At 39.8% G+C, this 22,080-nt stretch overlaps 1 protein-coding gene across 1 annotated transcript; it reads right to left on the bottom strand.

The window, feature by feature from the left end:
• Positions 1–5,138: 5,138 nt before the first annotated feature.
• On the bottom strand, positions 5,139–19,401 carry LOC140231648 (guanine nucleotide-binding protein G(o) subunit alpha-like). Its single transcript, XM_072311798.1, has 8 exons — positions 19,278–19,401; positions 17,013–17,104; positions 12,670–12,762; positions 10,681–10,844; positions 8,838–8,966; positions 6,987–7,116; positions 6,185–6,344; positions 5,139–5,544 (listed from the first exon to the last, which is right to left on the bottom strand). Exons 1-8 carry the CDS (start codon positions 19,399–19,401, stop codon positions 5,354–5,356), a joined length of 1,083 nt encoding a protein of 360 aa, XP_072167899.1. The 3' UTR covers positions 5,139–5,353.
• Positions 19,402–22,080: the final 2,679 nt, after the last annotated feature.

Genomic DNA, 22,080 nt, shown 5'->3' with positions numbered 1-22,080 from the left:
GGCATAAATTTTCTCCACTTCAATGGCAAGGAGAAGAGAGTGTGATTATACCTTTGACGATCCACAAATATAAATTTCTTTACACTCTGATGTACCAAAGTGTTCATTCAAATGCTATTTGATCTGAGATTCATGCTATCACATGAGCATCACGCCTTATGGGACCGCGCTGGGGCCATATGGCTGAAACAGATACATTGTAGGAGCTGGCTGTCACAAAGCAGATTCCGCCTTTCACAAAGCAGCTGAATATCATGGAGCGGTGAATGATGTATTGTTACGGAGTAAACATGGTGCGTTCAGATCTGCAGAAATCTCACAGAGTTTACCCAACCTCTCATAGACCAGCACTTTAAACCATTGCATTCTGTGCACGGAAACCCCAGACCACCAGATTAATTTTGTAGACACCAGAGCACCATGAAGAGCAGTATGCATGAGCACAATTAGTCTACAATAGGCGTGACTTGTTTGTTTTTGTACCCCACACAGAGTCGTTCTCACCAAAGTGGTCTCACCTGATCACTGCTTTCGAGTGAAATGCGTTATGTGAGATTTACAGACACCTCAAACTCAAGGGCAGAATAGATATTAGGCGAGTACCATGTTTTGTCAATTCAGATTAACTTGTACAAGGCATGATCAACACCAAACTCTGGTCCCTGCTGTGTCTGTTAGTTCTGCTTAATCTCCTCAATTACTCCCACTAAAAGACCAGGAAGCTACGATTAGTATGCACGAGTCTGCCTGCGTGTGAGAGTGAACAATACAGCAGAGGAAAGCACTCCGTCTGTCTCGAAATTGCATTTGTGCAGAAAGTCACACATGGCAAGCTAGAGGTCATGCCAAGAATCACAATTGGGCCTGAAGGAGTTAAAGGCAACCCAAACCCAAATATGTAGGTGGATTGAGGGGATGCAGCAATGTTAAAACACATCAGTGAAAGTTTGAGGAAAATGGGATAATTCATTCAAAATGTATGAGTTTGTAAATTTTCTGTGCGGTCATTACGGGATGAAAAGACTACTACAGTTCATGATGTCATTCTGGACAACAATAAAAAGAAAATGTAGGGAGAATTCCACATAATTCAATTTTTCATAAAAAGTACACATTCAATCAACTTGTTACAAACACGTGTATGCCAAGGGTAATATCATTTCCCCTACTTTCTGTGAGAGGTATCGGTCAAAAGCTCTTTCATTTTGCTAGAAAAGTGAAAATAAGTTGAATTTTCTCTGTTTTCTTTATATTGTTGTCCATTATGATGGGACGAAGTGTAGCAATCTCCTCATCCAGCAATGACGGCAACAAAACTTTAAACATCCATAACTTTTGCATGGATTTTTCGACTTCCCTCAAACTTTCACTGATGTGTTCTGCAAATGTTGCTGCTTCGACTCAATCCACATTTATATCTGGGCTTTGGGTTTCCTGTAACAGTGAAAGAAAGTCTGCCCTGTCTTCAAGCCGTGATGCTAATTTCATGGCAACAGGGCCATCCACATGGCAACAGGGCCATCCACATGACAGCAGAGTGTGACGTAGTGTTTTGCTATGCTTCAAGGGGATTATGTGGATCCCTATGCCCCTACTGGGCCACGTCACATCTATACCATCCAAATAGTTGAACTTCGCCAATGACACTGAGCCTGAAAACATGGTGTGAATGAAATTGAGTGAGCAATCCAGTATCAGAATGCGTGGTAAGCCTTTGTTTACAATGCTGCTGGCCACGAAGCTACCTAGCAAAGCCATCATGAAATTTTTTGTCGTCACTGTTGCTGTTCTTTTTCTGGATACAAAAATTTGACATGGCAGACGCATGGCAATATGCAGCATATCATGAGTCATGTGGTTGATACGAAGCAGAAACGTGGTAACCACAAGGCATCACACACAGCTCTTCGATGGTGCTCATGTGTCATTACTTGGGTCTACCACCGGTGAATTTGTGGTGGCTCTGTGGCTCCATCAAATTTTCATGCCCCTTGCAGCCTCCCATTATTTGAGGTTAATTATGCTCTGATGTGAGTGAAATAAATATTTTTATGACAGGCCTTGACATACCTTTATTGCTAATCATTGGGTGACAGGGAGTCCATAAAATTACAACTGTGCAGTCTATGGGTGATTGTTTGTTGTTGTTGGGGTTTTTTTTTTCCAGAACAGAAGTATAATAATAATATCCAGTACGCAGGGAAGTTAAAGGGATGGTATAGTATTGGTTGAGGTGAGGATTCAGCTTTTAACGTTTTGCAAGATGTTTAGAAAACACTCTATGAAATGTTAAAGAGCATACAATTCTAAGGGGAATCGAAGATTCATTTGATGAAAATCGGTTTTGAAATGACAGAGTTATTGAAAAACAAAGTAACAAAAAGAGATCGTAATAAAAGTTGTGGCCTATCACATTTTATTAGGAATGCTTTGTGGATATCTCAGCCATTTTTAGACCAATTTCCATCAAATAAAATATGAATTCCTCTAAGAATGACATGTTCTTTCATATTTCATAGGAGCTTTCTCATTATCTCACAAACACATGCACTCAAAGTTGGAAACCTGCAGCCCCATCTAAACCAAAACTGTAACATCCTTTAAACACAGCCTACCTGGATGCTCACTGTGACATATACATTATGCAGAAACTAAGATATGTATTAATGGTCATATATCCTCACACAGTACTCATATCTTTGAACGAATCTTCAGTTGAAGGGCAAAAAAAAAGAGGTATCTCAAAATGCAGCAAATATAAGATGATGGTAGGTTATGAAATACACAGCTTTGAAATAGTCCTGCAGCTCCCAAAACAGTACAAAGTCACACTTTCATCAAATTAGACAGATTACGTAGTAGAGTTGATAACAGTGCCTGAGGCCAGTGTCCATAGGACGCCAATTCTTTTTACAAGATATTGGTCACTAAATCTGTGATGTGACCCTCTACAACAAAAGGATCCGAGAGGCGAGGGAGATTGATTTTCTAAAAACGGCATGACACTATTTCCTCACTATTCCGCTTTAATTTCATTTATAACACAACTCATGAAAGTACTCGGTTGCGGAGATATTGATGATTTTATGAGATCATGTCGAGTGGCTCGGAAATCAGTGTTTAAAGAAAACCGCTTTCAAAGTTTCTTTCCGACGCAATCGTGATCAAGGGGAGGTGAGACAGTTTTCACCTCTACACAATAGAAGGTCTTCTCATAGCAATCTCCACAATGTTCATTCAAGCTTAGCACCAACGAACTACGCACGAACAATCAGTAGCAAGGATGCCACGCACTAACCAATAAGATTACTCCCTTGTTGCTAGAAGTGGCGTCTACCTGCGACGCTAAATCCAAATCTTAGAACACGTTTCTGTTCCGTTGAAATCATGGTCCAGAAAAATGCTAATTTCTTGCCTTTCCTTTGATCATTTAGCTCTGAAATTTTGGCAGGTGATAGATGAGACATTAGACTACAACATTATATTAAAAACAGAAATTCTATGGTTTTGACCGATTTTGATGATCTGACTTCAAACTCGATTTTCTTGGCTCAGCCGTCAGCAACTTTTGGATCCTTTTGTTGTGGCGGATCACATTTGTTTTAAACATTGTCAGCATTTCTATACATATCTACCCAACACCTTGACGGGGACAAAATCGCAACTTCCTCCTTTCTGTCGGTCACTACAAAGAGGCCTGTTTTTGCAAACACAACAATCATAATGCCATGAGATCATCTAGATTGAACTACCTCCTTCCACCGTCATCAGCTTGCTTGACATCATTCAAGCATCTGTCATGACTCACGTGATGGTCAAACACACCATCTGACCAGTTTCTGTGACCATTTGGGTTGATAGACCACCTATCCATACATACCACTCACTGCAAGACTTTTCAGAGTAGTTGGTATGAAGTTGGATTTGAACGTACAGACCATATTCCGCCATAAGCCTTGGCTGATCGGCATGGACATGGAAGAACCCGACTGCGCTCAGTCCATCTGAAGGCGCCTTCTTCCGGGGGCACTGCAATCTGCACTTTCAATAGGGAGGTCCCGATTTTTTTGTCCTGCCACAGCACTCATGTCCTTGAACAGGACACCCTCATCTTAAAACATTTCTTCACACCTCGGTCCATAGGTAGATCATTGGCAAGATACAGCACTATCACGCTGTTGAACGCAGGTTACATGTTCCTTTCAAGTAGCAGAATGTGTGTACCTTTAAAGTGGCAGCCCGACTGGAGTGATTTTGTGTTTTGACCACCTCAATGTGGTGAAAATGTGCTGTACATAGAAAAAAATTAATCATTATCATCCATTTTCATTTTCCCCACCTGCATCTAATATTGTAAAACATGAAAATTTATGCATAATAAATTTTTTCATGCTAGGCTAATTTCAGTACACTTCACTTGTGTACAGTTTTGCAAGAAAATGTTTCTTTTCACATTCTAATGGCCCACGAAAATTATCAGTGCATTGTGTGAGTTTTTGTGGGAGATCAGCACAACCCACAATTTATGTGGATTTCCACACTGCAAAATAGTCCACATTTACAGTATCTACACTTGTCACAACTGCACCTTCATTCAACCTTTCAGTGGTTAAAGAATACCCTAGCAAATGCTTGGCAAGCCTGGCATTCAACTTCTAGTGACCCATCCCCCAGCTATTAGGGTGCTACAACACCATGCCGAAAAAACATCACAATACAGGCGCACAGAATAGGGAAGTAGTCTAGACCTAGAGCAGAGAGTGTACCCAAAGATATCATTCTAACTGATGACGACATCTCCACGCAGGAATGCAACTTGATTCATCATGTCGTACCACGCACAAACTTGCCGATACCATCGATGCTTCTTTGGAAATGACATGCACTACATCAGCTTCATAAAGAATATCCAAACTTCAGCAATATTAATGGCAGATGGATACAAAAAAAAAAAAAAAATAGATAAATAAAGACAATAATTGATAACAAAAAAATGTCATAGTCTCTCTCAATGCTGAAGATGCATCACTGTGAATGCTTGCGCAAAATATACAGCCTTCACTTGTCTTAAGCAACTGGCATTCAGCTTTTCTCATTAACGCTGCAAGCTGGCGATGCAAGCACTGGCAACACATCTCTTTTTCGCAGGCGATCACATCGCGATACCTTGCAAGACATTTTAAGGCAGCACTGGTTGTGTACAGCATCTGGAATACAGCAAAAAATATGCCCCAACAGCGACCTGCTCATCTCACAGAGCCACGTAGGGGGGTTGGAATTCCTTAGTCAGAATACCAAATGTCTGGACTTGGGAGCATTCTGGTGACAGATCCTCCCCGAGTGACCCCCTTCATCATAAGAGCCCAGCAGCGTCAATGTTGTCCTTGACGATGGTATCCGTGACAACCTGGAAGACCACCTCCATGTTGTTGGTGTCCGTTGCCGTGGTGAAGTGCGGGAACACCTCCTTCTTTGGGTTGCGGTTACAGAGCTGGAAGCGCCTTTGGATGTACTTTGCTGCAGCATCTATGTCATAGTCAGGACCTAGAAATGACAAGGTCAACAACAAATCAGTGCACCACAGAAAGACATTGAAGGTACTCATTTACCTGTGGTTGCATGCTAAAATAAAAGAGAATATTGAATTCCACAAAAAAAAAAGGACTACAGGCAAACCATGAACTCTAATCTTTATAAGGGCCTATGTACATTCACATTATGGGGCACGTTTATTAAGTTTGTTTGTTTTTTTTGGCAGAAACAGGTTTCCAAACGGCTTTCAGGGATTTTTTTTTTAGAGATGATAAACGCAAAGCTGTTTTGATTATGGGGTTCGGAAAGCCTTTTTGAAAATTGCAAATTTGTGCTTTCCGAAACAGGTTTCAGCCAAAAACATATTTCTAGAAGAGAGATAAATGCAAAGCTGTTTAGAAACAACTTTGTACTGCACACGCTGTATATGACCCCTTCTGAGAAAACCTGTTCTAACAAGAGAGGGCACTGGCACTGCACTTCCATCTGTGCTGTTTAAATCCACAATGCTGAACTCACCCTGAAAATCTCAAATGCACCGATACAAAGTTGCATGGGTCGTGTACTGGCAAAATACTACCATTTCAAACTGAAAGGTACACAAGGTACTGTTTTCCATTTCTGCCATTTAAATCCACCAGTCTGAACTCACCCTGAAAATCTGGGAAGTATTGGTGAAGCTGCCTGTTGGTGTGCAGGATCTTGTACTGGAACAGGTCGACTTTGTTCAGAAAGAGGATCATCGTTGTTTGCCGGAAGAAGCAGTTGTTGCAGATGGACTCAAAGAGCTTCAGGCTCTCTTGAAGCCGATTCTGTCAAGAACACAATGCATAAAACAGAGTATTTGTGGATGGAAAGAGCAGTTTCAAAACTCTCATGAGGTTTGCCAGGGAAGAGTAGAAGAAGATAATATAACACATCTTGCACATTTACGTAAAAAGTGTCAGCCTCTTACAAGAGAGATTATAAAAGCACCTGAATATTGGACTGAAAACTTTCATAGCTCCCCCCCCCCCCCCAAAAAAAAAAAAAAAAAAAAACCACCACAAGACTTCATGAAGCACACATCAATCTCATGAACATGACCAACATATGACTCCAAATTTACAACACTCCACTCTAAGTACTACACAGTGTTTCAGAACAGGACAATATTGCCTCCATTCATACGGCTCTCATTCGTAAACAATCTTGAATTCATTGTTGAGAAATACTTACTGGACACACTGAGTTAGCAAACTGAGCAGTGATTTCCTCTATATTTGATTGATTAACTCAGATATGAGTGTATTTGCCCTTGTATGGCAAAGGTCAAAATCTACCCAAAAAGTGCTTTGGTAAATATTTCCAGAAATGGAAAAAAAAAATTATGCAATGATTGGAGCTCAGAATGGAGATAATGCAGTTTGTGTACTCTGCCTTTGGACTTGACCTCAAAGCATTATTCTGCTCACCACTTCAGGATCTTCGAAGAGGACCATGTCGTAACCACTGAGGGAGGCGACAAAGAGCAGCGCCTTGACATCATCGAAGCACTGGATCCACTTCCGTCTCTCTGACCTCTGACCTCCTACATCGTACAATCTGTATAAAGCAAAATATTAGATGTGGAAATGATTTCTGTATACTGAAACTTCTAGTGTCCCTCGTGCAGCCCTGAAAATTAGATTCCTTTCATAAGCTGGTAAACTGTAGAGGTAGGTAGCACAGATCTTTCCTCAGAATAAAACTGAAAAATTCTTAATGATGGAGGTGGAAACAATACCACAGCTTTTACATGAATTTTATTCGAACTCTGAAAAAATTCCAACTGTTATTACCTATACCTATATGTGATTTCTGTATACTGAAAGTTAAGTTCTTGTGTCCCTCGTGAAGCCCTGAAAATTAGATTCCTTTTATAGACTGGTATATTGCAGATGTAGGTAATTCAGACCTTTCCTCAGAATGATTACACTTGAAACTTGTTTACGATGGAGGGAAACAATATCATAAAATTTCCAGTGAATCTATTCGGCATCCAAAAAAATTCTAACCATTATTATGAACACACTAAGGGGAATGTATTCTCAAGTGACATGGAGTTAGTTTTTCATTTCTTTACACTCTCAGGTGTATTTTCTGCATTAAAGGTGCATAGTCCTGGTAGTGTAGAGGGCGCTGTTGATGATACTGCCGATCACCGTTAGCACTGATACGAAGATTACCGAAGTTGAGCTGTCATCAAGAGTAAAGTGCGTAGGTGTTGCTAAGTAACGTTGCCTTTGTTGTCTTCTCTGCGCATCGCACAGTCTCTAGTAATGCCAGGATGCGTGCATATGTGCTTGTTATTATGACATCACAAAAGAAGTTTGCTAAAGCTGTCATCCCCCTCAGCCGAATTATGAGCCGAACGAACTGTGATCGGACCACTGACTACAGTGAATCGGACTTCTTCGGACTCGGGGAAGTGGGCCACAGCGTAAGCGCTAAAGAGGAGTCGATAGCGTAGGTCTCCATAGGAAACTTGCGCCGTGCGCCCGCGTACGCATTTGACTAAACCACAGGGACCGTGTATCTTTAAAGATTAATTACACAATGTTGGGAGACAGTCTTCTTCAACCATGCAAAATTGTTGACCTTTGCAAAAGGGATATTCGACCTTTAACTCTTTAGCCATGCCCCTTCCCCCATCCCATCCCTTATCCCATTGAGAACAAGAACTGAGTATACTCGGGCAGGTGTCTAAGGGAAATGCGTGTTGTAGCAAAATCAGTCCGTCCTCAACAGGCTAAAGCTTGGCCAAAATCTGTACACACTTCCACCTGCTACCTGCTTCTTGTGATGTTTTATGAACCTTGCCACAAACATAATGCAAATCACAATAATGAAATGGAAACTATAAGAATTCATTTTCTTTTCTAAATGCACAAAACATGCTGTGGATCCCCCCCCCCCCCCAATTGGGTTATAAAATAGTTTCTAATGCAAAACACAAAAAAGAAAGAAAGAAAATACACTGAAAAGATTTCTCGAATGCCGAGATCCGGGTGAGAACGAATGGGTGGATGGATGGACGGATGGATGGATGGATGTATAGATGGATGGGCAGAAATTATGAAGTGATCCCTCTAGCACCCTTCAGTGTAGGCATGTAAAAATGACTACATGACAGATAACCGATTGTTTGTCTCTTCAAGTTTCAAAAAATAGATATCAGCTTTGATTAATCCAAACATTCCATAGATAAAACTGGATGGTAGTAGTGATACTGAGCTATTGGAGCGACTACTTTGTACCACAGGACAGATTGGTAAGTTTCCTACCTGAAAACGATTCCCCTGATCTTGAAGTGGGTCTCCAGGATCCCCGTGGTACGAACCCTTGCTCTCAGCACATCCTGGGTGTTGGGTCGGAACTTCTCCGACGTCAACCGCTCCATGTTCTCAAAGTAGCTGCACAAAACCACAAAATTGACATCTGTATACATTTCAAAGTTTAGAGTAACATTGTACACAGAGCTACCCAAGTACCCATGCACAGTGCCCACAAACACACATCATCATCATCATCGCAGTCATCATAATCATCATCATCGGCATCTTCATCATCATCACCATCACTATCATCACTGTCATCAACTCATCTGTGGTATTACGGTCATTGAAAACATAGCCATGGGTGTAGGGGGAAAGGAAGGCTGTCAGTACGGGGGCAGCGTCATTTCCGTTTTATTTCAAGAATGGAGTCAGAGGGGGCCTGAGCTTTCGATCCTAGCTGAATCTTCATCAGAGGCAAAATGACTAACAGGCAGGGAAAGCAATCACATATAAGGACTACATACGACAAGAACAGTCAAGGGAGGGCTAGGGACACAGAACAAAGAAAACAAAAGGGAAGGGTTGGAGGTCATGGGCAAGGAGCCCAACAGGTAAAGGGAGGGGGATTAAAGCAAAAGGGTGGACAGACAAAGGGTAGAGGAGGGTCATCGATGATCCCAAGGATCATTAGGGGGCAACCTGTGAAGGATATGGATGATTAGGGAGGCAACATCAAAGAAGATAAGGAACAACAGCGGGATAAAGAAAAGAAAAGAGTAACATAACAAAAGCACGAGTTGGGGGGGGGGGGGGGGGCTTGAGCAAGCAGCGAGCCCTAACCTGGTGTACCAAGAAGACGCACTAAAATGAAAAGTGAGAGTCAATCAACAAATGCAAGTTACCAATTATTATCAGTTATTTCAAGAATGTAATCTACATCTATATCATCCTGTGTTCACTGCAGATGTATTATTACCTGTGACCTTTTTTAACTGAAGCTCTTTGCATACCTGCCAACATTTCAAGATGAAATATCTTACTTGTGGATTGCAAAAATCTTATTTTATATGCAAACTGAAGTTAAAAATCTTACTTTCGGTCAAATCTTCAGAAAATACACATGAAAGGTATATCTAAATATTTTTTAAAAATCTGATTTCCATGACAGAAAATCTGATTTTGCTACATTTAACGTAAAAAATCTTACTGAATCTGATAAAATCTTACTAGTTGGCAAGTATGTCTTTGCATTGTTGGACGAGTCCATTAATATCATTACTGGTGTCAACTGCAAAAGTGGCAAGCTGTCATTTGCCCCAAATTGACAAATTTTTTGAACCACACAGTGTAAACACTGATCATAAAAGCTGGAAATTTATTCCTTTACATGTATGTCCTAAAGTAGGAATTCCAGAGTCACATCAGTGGTACACTACAAACAATGTACATGATGCTTTGACTGGGAGCATAAAGCATAGGATGAAAGCCCAGAAACATTAAATCTTACATGCCTTGAACCCACAAACTGAAGTTTCCTACACTCATAATCTTAAATTTCAGAAAAAAAACCCTGAATTCACAAAGTTGTGTAAATGAAATCAGTCTGTGGACTAAAAATTAGAGAGAAATAAGCATGCACCTTCCACATGCGCTATCAGTGCACATTCATAATTGAACTTTTGTTTACGTATGTGACATATCACACACATTTAGGCACGTGAAATGTGCATAATCTAAGGGTTAATTGTAAACCAACTTTGTAAATTCGGGCCGAAGAGGCTGGAGACCAATTTTCAAAAACACCACAACGTTACATGTGGGCTTTTGAGTGCTGCCCGGCAATACTCACTAAAGGGCGGAGTCGTTGAGCTCGTATTCGTGGCCTCGCGAGACACAGAGTCGTATCCCGTCGTCGTTCCATAGGGCAAGGAGTGCAGTGGCTATGTCGGGCTTCATCACCACCGAGTATTCGTCAAAGCAGCGGTGGCACTGGAGGATGGTTTGGGCATGATACTGAGGTAGGGGGTGGAAGAAAAGAATGGAATTAATTCATTTTCCATGTCGCTCTGAAATCATGCCTTGACACAAGCTTAAAGAGTACAGCCACTCCCCCACTCACACTCATGAATAGAATAAAGTCAAAAACTGCAAAAGTGGAAACATGAAGCTGGCGTAACAATAAAAGTGTAATATTCTAGGCTTGTCATATGTAATACTATTTTACATATTTGATTTCAAGGTACATACATGTAGGTATATTAAAGGGGTATTGCTGCTTTGTTATCTGAAGTTTTCTTCACCTTCAATAGTTCAGCAGCATGAGGGAATTTGCTGTCAAAATGCAGATCAGTTGCCTTTTACTCTAGCATGGAACCTTCACGTAATAACTCTAGTATCTGACAGGCATACCTTACTGACAATACAAGAATACATGGTGTAACTCTTGATATGAGGACACCATTTTGCTAGCATATTCCATGTCAAACTTACGAAGGGATAATCTGGTAGCACACATGATATACGAGGCTTCTCTACTGAAAAATTTATTACAATAATATAAACAGAAAACCTTGTAATACCATGTGAAACACTCAAACAAGCCGAGGCTTTACTATGGATTTAAACCTAATTAACAACTTATGCAGCATGTGCGTGACTGGATTTCAATGAAAATTCTCGGTGAGTAATTGATGTCAGAGCACTTTGTCGTCGTGGCTCTAACTCTTGATCATCGATGACACTGAAGGCTGTTCAGCCAAGTTCCTACAACAGCTGCACACAGCTGTCTGCATCCAGTTGCATGCCTGCATGTGAATTGTGCCTTGCCCCGATTTTCTCTGAAGTCTACACCTCGCTACCTTTCGATAAAATTGTGACAAAGAAGTATGGTATTTCCTGCTTGCTCACATAGGTGAGGCCATAATTGGTGCACAGTTATGATTAGGTCATGGCCATGGCACGATTATTTCATGACTTCATGCATGCTAGTAAAGCACTGAATGCACATTACAGAACTATACAAAGAGATTGGAATTTGATTTAGCATCATACATTCATTATCTATTAGTAGGTATATAAATGGCCACTGGCTGAATGCATATCGTTGCTGAGGCTACAAGACCTCATATCTACAAAATGTCAAATGTTCAGGAGAGCGGAAAAACACGGCAGCCAAAGCACTACATCAAATGGGAGAGTCTTTCCTTTGACTTGCTGTGGGGGCTGCATTTTTGGGATAAGACAGTTAGAATTTGGACAGGATATTACTTAACTGATTATCTGACCATTAATCCAAAAAAAGTCATTTTCACCAAAGTTTAAGACACGCGGTCTTGTTACCCCAGCAGCGATATATGATTTTTTTGTTTTGTTTTAGAAATACATCATCTTCTTTTGGTCATATGATTGCATTGCTCTACTGACAGGATAAAAGCCTCATTCCTAATTCAAGGCCTGTTTTTAATCCACAATGAATTAAATTTCTTGTTCCTCATGCCTTCTCGGTACATGATATCTCACAACTCCAGTTTTTTTTTTCCTATCTTCTAGTTTATTGTTTTATTTAATCAATGTGTAATTTACCTTTTTTTTTAAAGGCTAACCTACATATTTCTCACTGTTGAGATCACGGCAGATTACTCCTGGGCCCCGTTGCAAGAAAGTTGCAATTAATTGCAAATAATTGCTAATTTTGAAACAACCATTCTGATTGGCTCAGGGTCTGCCCTATTAAGAAGACATGCATGCAACAATGATTTTGATTGGCCAGTGACAATCAGTTGCAAGTTGCGTTTAAACGCAAAGTTTCTAGCAACGGGGCCCAGGATGCCTAACATACCTTATTTCTAGAGTTGGCAAGCGGTATGCGTAGCAGTCCCATTCCGTTCAGGACGTACTTCATGGAATTCAGAAGGTTGTCCAGGACTGCAGGCTGAAAGACACAGAGAAAACAAAACAAAATCACAACAAACTGCCCTCCTCAGTCCTTGATGACAGAATAGGCCCACTCACAAAGCTACCAACAGTGGCCATTAGTTGTGTTGTGACTGAATCACGACGCACACTGTTTGTTTTTATGTGTGCGGACATTATAATTGTGACTATTGGTGATACTTCTATCACGATCTGTACATCACTACAAGTGCAATGTTTCTTTCAAAATAGTAGCAATTATTTGTAGTGCAAAGTGTGTATAACTGATGTACAAAATAATTGTACTGTATTTGTTTTTGGGGTTTTTTTTTTTTGCATCCAAGAATGCTACTTTGTAATAGGTATGTGCTGGACACTTAGAGACAGTCAGGTCAAATTCAGGTCAAAATCCTCAACTGACTCATAACTCATGCGCAGTTTGGACTCGCCTGGACTAATATGACTTTTGTTTCTCTGTGGACCATTGTGATTTGAGTTGCAATTTTTTTTCTTGGCCTGTATACCTTTAAACAAGAGCACAAAAAAAAAAAAAAAATCCAATTCAAATCTTCAGTGTGTGTCAATGGGCCTACTGATGAGTCAACTAAATAAAATTTAGCTCCACATCCACAATCAACAAAAATCATGCCAATGACTGAGCCATCAGTTCACAAATAGAATGGCAAATAAAAAAAGTATGAATAGGATTCAGTGGCCCTGAACGGCCCTAATTTTAGGCAAGTGTGGACATTATAAACACTGATTCAAATTAGTGGGGGAAGCTTACCTTATCAAAAGGCATTTTATAATGGTAACTAGTCCAGTATTTTTCATGCATGTCACAGCAAGGCCTTAAATTGTTGATCATATCCGAATAACCATCTGAGAGTAAACAAACTGAGAAATCGCTGCAGCTGCTACGTGCAAAAATGGGACAAAGTCAAGATATTTACACAACGGGGGCGCTGCTATTGTGTTAGCCCACACTGTAAATAGGGAAAAGAAGCCCACATATAAAATCACATGCTGGTTGGATAGATGTGCGGAAATGTAAAGCAAATATAATGCACAGAGAATGTATGATCTCCACTGGAAACACAGACAAGGTATTCAAAGAATCAGTCACCCTAGAGTGTGAAAAGAAAAAATTACAAAGTAAACATGAATGTGTATTCTGGCCAGCACCGGTGCATTTAATTTAGTGAATAAGTGTCCTTACAATATACTGTATATATGCTGAATATTTCACAAGGTTTTCATTTTCGTGAACATGGCAAGTCGGGCGCTCTTCGCAAATTTAAAAATACATGAAAATATCAAACTGATCCCTTCATGAATGTGGCGTGCACGCACACATTTCTCCATTCAGTGTACTCCACAATCGTGAATTTAAACACTTGCGAAATTGTCAACAATTCACGATTCCTGCAAAGTTAGACTCGCTAAATATATGGCGTATACAGCACTTGCCAAACAGCATGCTTTAGTTGCACCGTGGAAGCAAGCAGGTACAAGTGTATGCATGTCCTTAACATCTCTCATGAATTTCCACAATACATGCCCTCTAATTTACATACGGGTACTGTTGTATGTGAACATACAACGTACAATCTGTTTGAAAGAAGCATCCAAATTCATTACTCGTTACATTGTAATTACATATAGCTTGTATGAGAATAATGAAAAGGGAAAAAAAAATGAACACCATTATCTTGAGTGATAATAATTATGACTGTGATCATGCTGATAATGATCCTACAGACAAAAATGGAAACAAAATGAAAGTAAATATTGATATCACACTGCTTCTCTCTTGAGCAGGAGGTAATTCTACAATCTATTATGAAAAGTTATAAACGCTAGTTCTCCCCAAAAGTACACGTGTATATTGTTTATTACACAAACACATACAAATGTAGTAAAAAATCTGTAATGCCATCAAGGAAGACATTTTCCACATTCAGACGATGGAACCACTATGTTTTCGAAAAAGTAGCTCCATGTTCAGACACTGGAGTGTGTAAACACTTTTGTTTATGCCATGTTCCCCTCACATTCTGCAAACAATCAGGTGAAGTGGTAACAAGTCATAAACACCTCTACAAATAGATCTGATTTTTATAGTCTTACAATTGCATGCTTTGATCAAACCTCAGGAATGTGTGTAATCGTGTCATTCTTTGTACTGTGCACTTTTGTAACATACCTGTTAAATAGAGAATGGTATGTGGAAGGCTTGTTTATGAGACTCCAACTGTGGGAACGGATCAGACTCTGTCACTTCTAAGCAAACATCAGTCTTTCTTGAAGACTTCTCTTTTTTTTCTTCTTTTTTTTTTGCATTCAGAAGTATTGTTTCCATGCGGTTTGTCTTCGATGTGATTTGTTCTTGTGACATTAAGAAAAAGATATCATGTACATATCAAGTAGTAAGATCAACAATATTACTGTTTTGAGGAAATGGCGTCATTCTGAATATGTACATATTTAGCCTATTTCTAATGTCTTATTCCTTGGATCAGACAGGAAATATCTTACGTACAATCAGGGGGTGTTTCACAAAGCTGTTCTTAAAGGACAAGTTCACCTTCATTAACATAAGGATTGAGAGAATGTAGCAATATTAGTAGAACATGCCATTGAAAGTTTGAGGAAAATCGGACAATCCGTTTAAAAGTTATGATTTTTTGAAGTTTTTGTGCAGTCACCGCTGGATGAGAAGACTACTGCAGTGTATGATGTCACATGCATACAATAATATAAGGAAAATATAAAGAGAATTTCACAAAATTCCATCTTTTGAAAAAAGTACACATTCCCTTGACTTGTTACTGACATATGTTACGGTTATATTATTCCCATTGCCTTAAGAAAGAGGCAAGTCAAGTGCTCTTTTATTATGCGAAAAAAGTGAAAATATGTTGAATTTTCTTTACATTTTCTTTATACTGTTGTACTCATATGACATCACGAGCCTTAGTAGTCTCCTCATCCAGTGGTTCCAACACAAAAGTTGTAAAAATTCATAACTTTTGCATTGATTGTCCAATTTTCCTCAAACTTTCACTGATGTGTTCTACTAATATTGCTGTATTCTCTCAATCCTTATGTTAATGAAGGTGAACTTGTCCTTTAAAGTTACGAAGGACTTAAGAATGACTGGTGATTAGTTCTTGTGTGCTATACTTGTCAGAATCTCAATAATTCAGCACAAAAACTGATCACCAGTCGTTCTTAAGTCCTTCTTAACTTTAAGAACAGCTTTGTGAAACACCCCCCTGATGCTGTTAGAATGGAAAAAAAAAAAGAAAAGATGTATAAATGAAATTCATGCATTTTTGGTCATGTAGCATAATACACAGCAAACTCCCTTTGGACTGATGTTGGGTAAACTCAAATGACTGATTTTTCTCTGGCAATTCAGTAGAGACTGCAAACAGACCCTGTGCTCGAGATCAAAACACAAAGAGCTTATCCCTTTACCTTATATATGCATTACAGTTCTTGTGCATTTTCTTTCTTAGTGTGAATCCCTGGAGGCCACAGCTGAGCAAAATATGAATAATATTTCCCATGAAGGTCAGAGGAGGGCTGATAAAACATCTTTTACAGGGAATATGACCTTCCTTTTCATGAAACATAAACAGACTTGACACACTGGTGTATACAAACACACACCCCAGTTTGACAAATCACACAAAGACTGTCTATAAAAACAGTGTGCATCTACCAATACTCTGTACAATACAAACTGTCTGGGGCTTTTGAGATTAAATGCTGATACAGTGCCAAACAGCCTCTGTCCATCTGTCTGTCTGTCTGTCTGTCTGTTTGTCTGTTGTCATTTTTTTTTTCTCACACACACACATACACACACACACACACATGTAAATTCACAACAACTTTGCTGCTCAATATATCTTGAATGACTGGGAGAGTGAAAAATATTCTATAACAGATTAACAACTTACAAACAAAGTGGTCCTAACAAAAGGTGGGTCCCATCTTTTACTCCAACCACTTTGTTCTACTTTGTCTTTGGATATCTCAGTCATTTCAAAACCGATTTTCATCACTTTTGATTCCTGTGTGCTCTCCGATATTTCATATAAGTGTTTTCTAATTATCTCACAAAAAGTTAAAATCTGAATCCCCCATCTCAACAAAACTGTACCATCCCTTTAATGTGTAAGTTTGTTTTTTAATCTATGGCTGACTGTTCTCAACTAGGGGTGGTCATCACAGTATAGCGCTGTTGCAGTACTTTACCTTAAAACTGAGAAGTTCATTCTCTGTGAATCCGTCACTGTGAATGATTTTCATCTGCTTCACTAAAGTGCTCTTTCCACTTTCACCAGCACCTTGAAGAAGAAGAAGAAGAAGAAGAAGAAGAAGAAAATAATAATAATGATACTAATAGGGGACTATTGCCTCTTGTATCTTCACATTATTAAGCCACATTTTTGGATGCCACCCTGGAAACAAACAGGAAAGATTCAAGAGATATGTTCATGATATGTTCATGCTCTATACAGACAGATGATAGATTTGTAACATCATGGTTCATACCAGTTTGCTAGCATATAATACATTGACAAGATATTGACAAGATTTTTCGAACCATGCTATTTACACAGTGTAGATATATCACATTGTGTTTCATTAGTGTTCAGAAAACAGAGGATGCCATTTGACCTGAAACTGACAAACATCTTAAACAAAAACATTCTGTTTCTCATGTACAGCTTCAAACTACCATAATATAACACAAGGTAACTACCATTTGTATAGTAATACGAGTGCATAATTGCCGTGCGATAAGTAGTTGATGATTGTAGCAAAATCAATTTCCTTTCCTAAGATCTCAGCAGATGCAAGGCACATACACTGTACAGGCGACTTCTGTGCATTGTGTGTAATCAGTCATCCGCGCTTTCACCTCAATGGTGTCACTAGCCACATGGAATTTCCCAGGCCACTTTGACAGGTTGAGAAATGATGAGAGCCTACCACGCACAACATACAGGATATGCTCTATCGCCGATCTATTCAAACTGAACAATAAAACCAAGGTTCTTTCTTTTCCCCAGTCCATTCACAATGTGCACCTGGTCTTTACTTTAACAGGAGACACCACATCTTAGATCTAAAAGGAGCGCATGTAAGGAAAGAATATAACTGGAAGTGTATTCAGTTATTTTGCTTCAAATGTCAAAGACTACTCTATATTACAATGTACACACAATGTATAGTGCAATTTCTTCCACACAGCCTGATAGCATGTACAATGTATAGCCATGCTGTATGACTACAACACAATCTATTTTGAAAACATTCTTGTCTTTCATAAAGAATGTTAAACTTAAAGGTAATGAAATTTCTTCCAAATTCCCTAATGCAGTGGCAGCATACACATGATTACAATATTTTGTTTACAAGTGTGTAGAAAAAAAAATCAATTTTTGAGAACATCCTTGCTCTTTGAAAAGCAAGTACAGCATAGTTAATAACAATATTGAAGAAATGATTAGATTAAAGGGCTTTTACCATCTTTTGCAGATATATTCTTAACACTGGTTAATGCTATTTTTTCCCCATGCGTTGTACAAATGTACATAACGACAGCTTCTTGCAGACTACAGTCAGTTATTATTTCATGAACCTGCTACATTGTAGTTTGTTAATAGTACTTTTAAGATGATGGAAGCCGAGCGTGAAAAGCTAAAAAGTAAATATGAACGTGTGACAAGTTGCTCTTCATGCACATCTGAAAATGTGTGCATCAGACAATAAAAAAAAAGGAACAAAACAGCCATTCTTTTTGTTTGTACAGTGGACAGCTTTTACAAACACAATCATGAGATTTAAAGGGACTGTACAGTACTGGGTGAGGAAGGAATTCATGTTTTGAACATTCCTAAGTGAGATAATGAAAAGCCTCCTATGAAATATGAAAGAGAATGTAATTCTAGGAGGGATTCGACGTTTATTTGATGAAAATTGGTATTCAAATGGCTGAGATATCCAAAAAAGTGCTAATAATAAAAGGCGACATGCCCCAACTTTATTAGGATCTCTTTGTTTCACCTTGTTTTTGGATATCTCAGCCATTTCAAAACCGATTCTCATCGAATAAACTTTTGATACCCCTTAGAACTGCATGCTCTTTGACATCTCATAGAGTGGTTCCTGAATATCTCACAAAATGTTAAAAGCTAAATCTACACCTCGACCAGAACTGTACACACCCTTTAACCAAAAAGGGAATCACAGCTATCATGACCAGTGATGATGAGAATGGATTCTACAATATTAGTAAAATGTACATTTCTGTGCAGTGCTCATTATATTCCATCTCTTTATCTTGTTCCATTTAAACTCTGTCTTATCTTTTCCTCCAAAATATGATTTTTTTTTTCAGAGTAATCTTACCATAACAAATAACAAGGATTAAAGAAGGAATGAACACAAATGAAGCCTACACGGTGTACATACAAGTATTATGATTATTTCATAAAGTTTATGATAACTTACCCAAGAGAAGAATCTTCACGATATTCTCCTCCTGCCTAGCCATTGCAACCAAGTTGCGGTCGATCTCTTCGCTGCGCTGCCGCGCACGCTTCTGCTCCTGGTCGATGCTCACGCACGTTCCCATGGTTCATGATGGGAAGATGAGATAACTAGCAAGATGGTGTGCTGGTCTCGACTTGATCTGAAATCAACAATAAAGATGTCGTATAAACATTAATACTATAAGCTAGCTTGGGTTGTAAGCCAATTCTTATTGAATTTGATTTGACATTTTCTCCTGCCTACAGTGTGTATGCCTTAAGGTACTAATGTTGAATAAATAACACACACAATCTGCTCGCTGGTTATGCTATGTTTACACCATGTTCCAAGCAGCCAAGACAGCCCCGTCTGTTTGCCAGAAATGTAGCGTGCCATGGGTAGGTGGAATAAATTCTCCTCCCCCCCCCCCCCCCCCTCCGTATTCTAGTCTTGTTCATTCCAGTCCTTGCTCCAGTGAACATGTAGCCATCAGATGCCAATTCTCACAGAATCTAGTTAGGTTAGTAGAATACACATACAGTATTTCCTGATGCGTCCCAATCAATACAAACCACCTCCCAGTTTTATGACAGAATGTTCTTATAGACCTATGCCATCACATTTTCTTGCGTTAACCTTGTTTCAATACAGCCTAACCCAGAGACTCCAACCCAAAGCACCTTCTGATCTGGAGATTTTCCCGCCTGAAACCCCTACCAAACGGGAGACTCCAACTTGATGTGTGCAAAGTTCCTAGGGTTCTAGATGCTCTCTTGTGCTATCTAAGGCTTATTTTTTCAACATACGATAGAAATAAGTAAGAAATCCCTTCCAACGGGAGACAAAGAGCCAGGGCGGGAGAAATTAAATCTCAAACGGGAGAACGGGAGATTTTGCAAAAATGGGTTTTTCGGCGGGAGATCTCCCGTCGAAAACGGGAGAGTTGGAGTCTCTGCTTACCGCTGTTACTTGGTGTTAGTGTTACAATTAGGTTTGTCATCTGCACTTGTGACTGCGGAGGCAAGTTCTTTGACAGTTTAAAAACTACATCCACAGCAATCTCGGCCTGTCAAGTTTGTCCATCCTGTCCCCCAAACAGCCCATCCCCATTGTCTCATGTCCATCCCGTCTTGTCCACAGTTAGTGGCCCGAAACGCCACCATTGCTGTGCTATAGCTACCAGGAACATGGTGTAAACGTAGTCATACTCACTGACACTGTCATAGCAATTATACCACTCACGATATATATCTACCATAATCTAGATTCTAGTCACCAATATTGGCATATATTGACCACACTCCACTCTCTCTCAGCAACAGGTTGTGTAACGTAGTCGTTAGTAAATTTTAAGCTGCTTAATTTCCCTTCTAGTTGTGGCCAATGAGCAAAAAATTCTGTAAGACTTAGAACCTGACTAATCACACATAGCTGTCATAGGTGGTATGGTTGGGTGTCCATAATATCGGACACCTAACGTTTTTCTATCAATAGAAACGTGAAAAATCTCACAATTTGCCTGAAATTTTACTCACGTGTGGAGAAAATACTCCGGATTCACAAGCGCGCACTGAAAATGCGATCTGAGGTACGCGCTCTAGATGGCGGCTTCGAACGCGTGGGGTGTCATTTTTTCCGCACTCAGTTGCCCGGCTCATATCGACCGACCACCCCGCCCTCTATTGACAATACGTATAAAGCGTACTTAAACGCGTTTTTTCGACAAGCTGCTGTTTTTTTCTAGTCGTAATTTTTTCCCCAATAATATTTGAATATATTTTGAATCCTTCGATATTACTTTTGAAGGACTGTTTGATGAATTTGACTTGATTTTCATTAGGAAACTTTTCATCGTAATTGAAATAAATTAGATGAGTCGGTTTGTTTTTTCACGGTATTCATTTCTCGTTTCTGCATCAACTCGTACGGTCGTAGCGCAAGCGGGCGACAAAATGTTTATGTCATGTGTATGTGTAACGTACTGTGCACGATCGTACAAGCGGCGGTGACAATTTTGCGGTCAAAATCGTCAAATTTATTACGGAAGGATACGCCTCTACATCTAACAACGAGTCAGCAAAGGTAGGCCTAGTTATATGTAGTTACACGATAAACCTTATTCGATTTTGCTAAATTTCGGTAATTTAGAGGGAATACTTAGTTGTTTTCGCCACATTTTACTCGGTAGCGTAGCCCAGTGAAGAATCGAACACCGTTGCGCGTAGTCCCATGCGTACATTTTCTTTCTGTACGCGCAATGCCATTATAATGCGCGGCCGGTCGTTATGGACCCGGTCGGTGGGTTGGACCCCTACTATACCTTAGTGATACGCCGTATCACCCAAAGAACAATGGAAAGTCTATCTAACAGTATTACAGAACACACCGTGTCAGGAATCTAAATTACACCACACATAGGCAAACCACGGCATGAATTGCTCGCTTACCATCACAACTGGACGAGTTCGTATTGTATTGTAAGCCCACTCTCGATCTCAGACACGGCACTGATGAACAGCTGAAGTCAGATGAACGAGACGATGAACTGCCACTGCACTGCGGAGGTTTGTAAATTTGGTAGGCCTGCGGTTCTGTAATTTCTTCTTTCTTTGCTCTTCCGGTGGTGTCCCGTCAAAACACGGCTCGCTTCTAAGCGTGTCACGCACGACAACCCCACCAAGGGCATGCAAGACACAACAAAAATCGCGGCACCGACAAAATGAGCTGGTGGTGTGTAGGCCGTTTTATTGGAGGGGACAATTTTTACCCCCACCGAGCACAA

The sequence above is a fragment of the Diadema setosum genome, chromosome 8 (genome assembly GCF_964275005.1).
Source record: "Diadema setosum chromosome 8, eeDiaSeto1, whole genome shotgun sequence".
NCBI classification, from domain to species: domain Eukaryota; kingdom Metazoa; phylum Echinodermata; class Echinoidea; order Diadematoida; family Diadematidae; genus Diadema; species Diadema setosum.
This window is presented reverse-complemented; position numbering and strand designations above follow the sequence as displayed.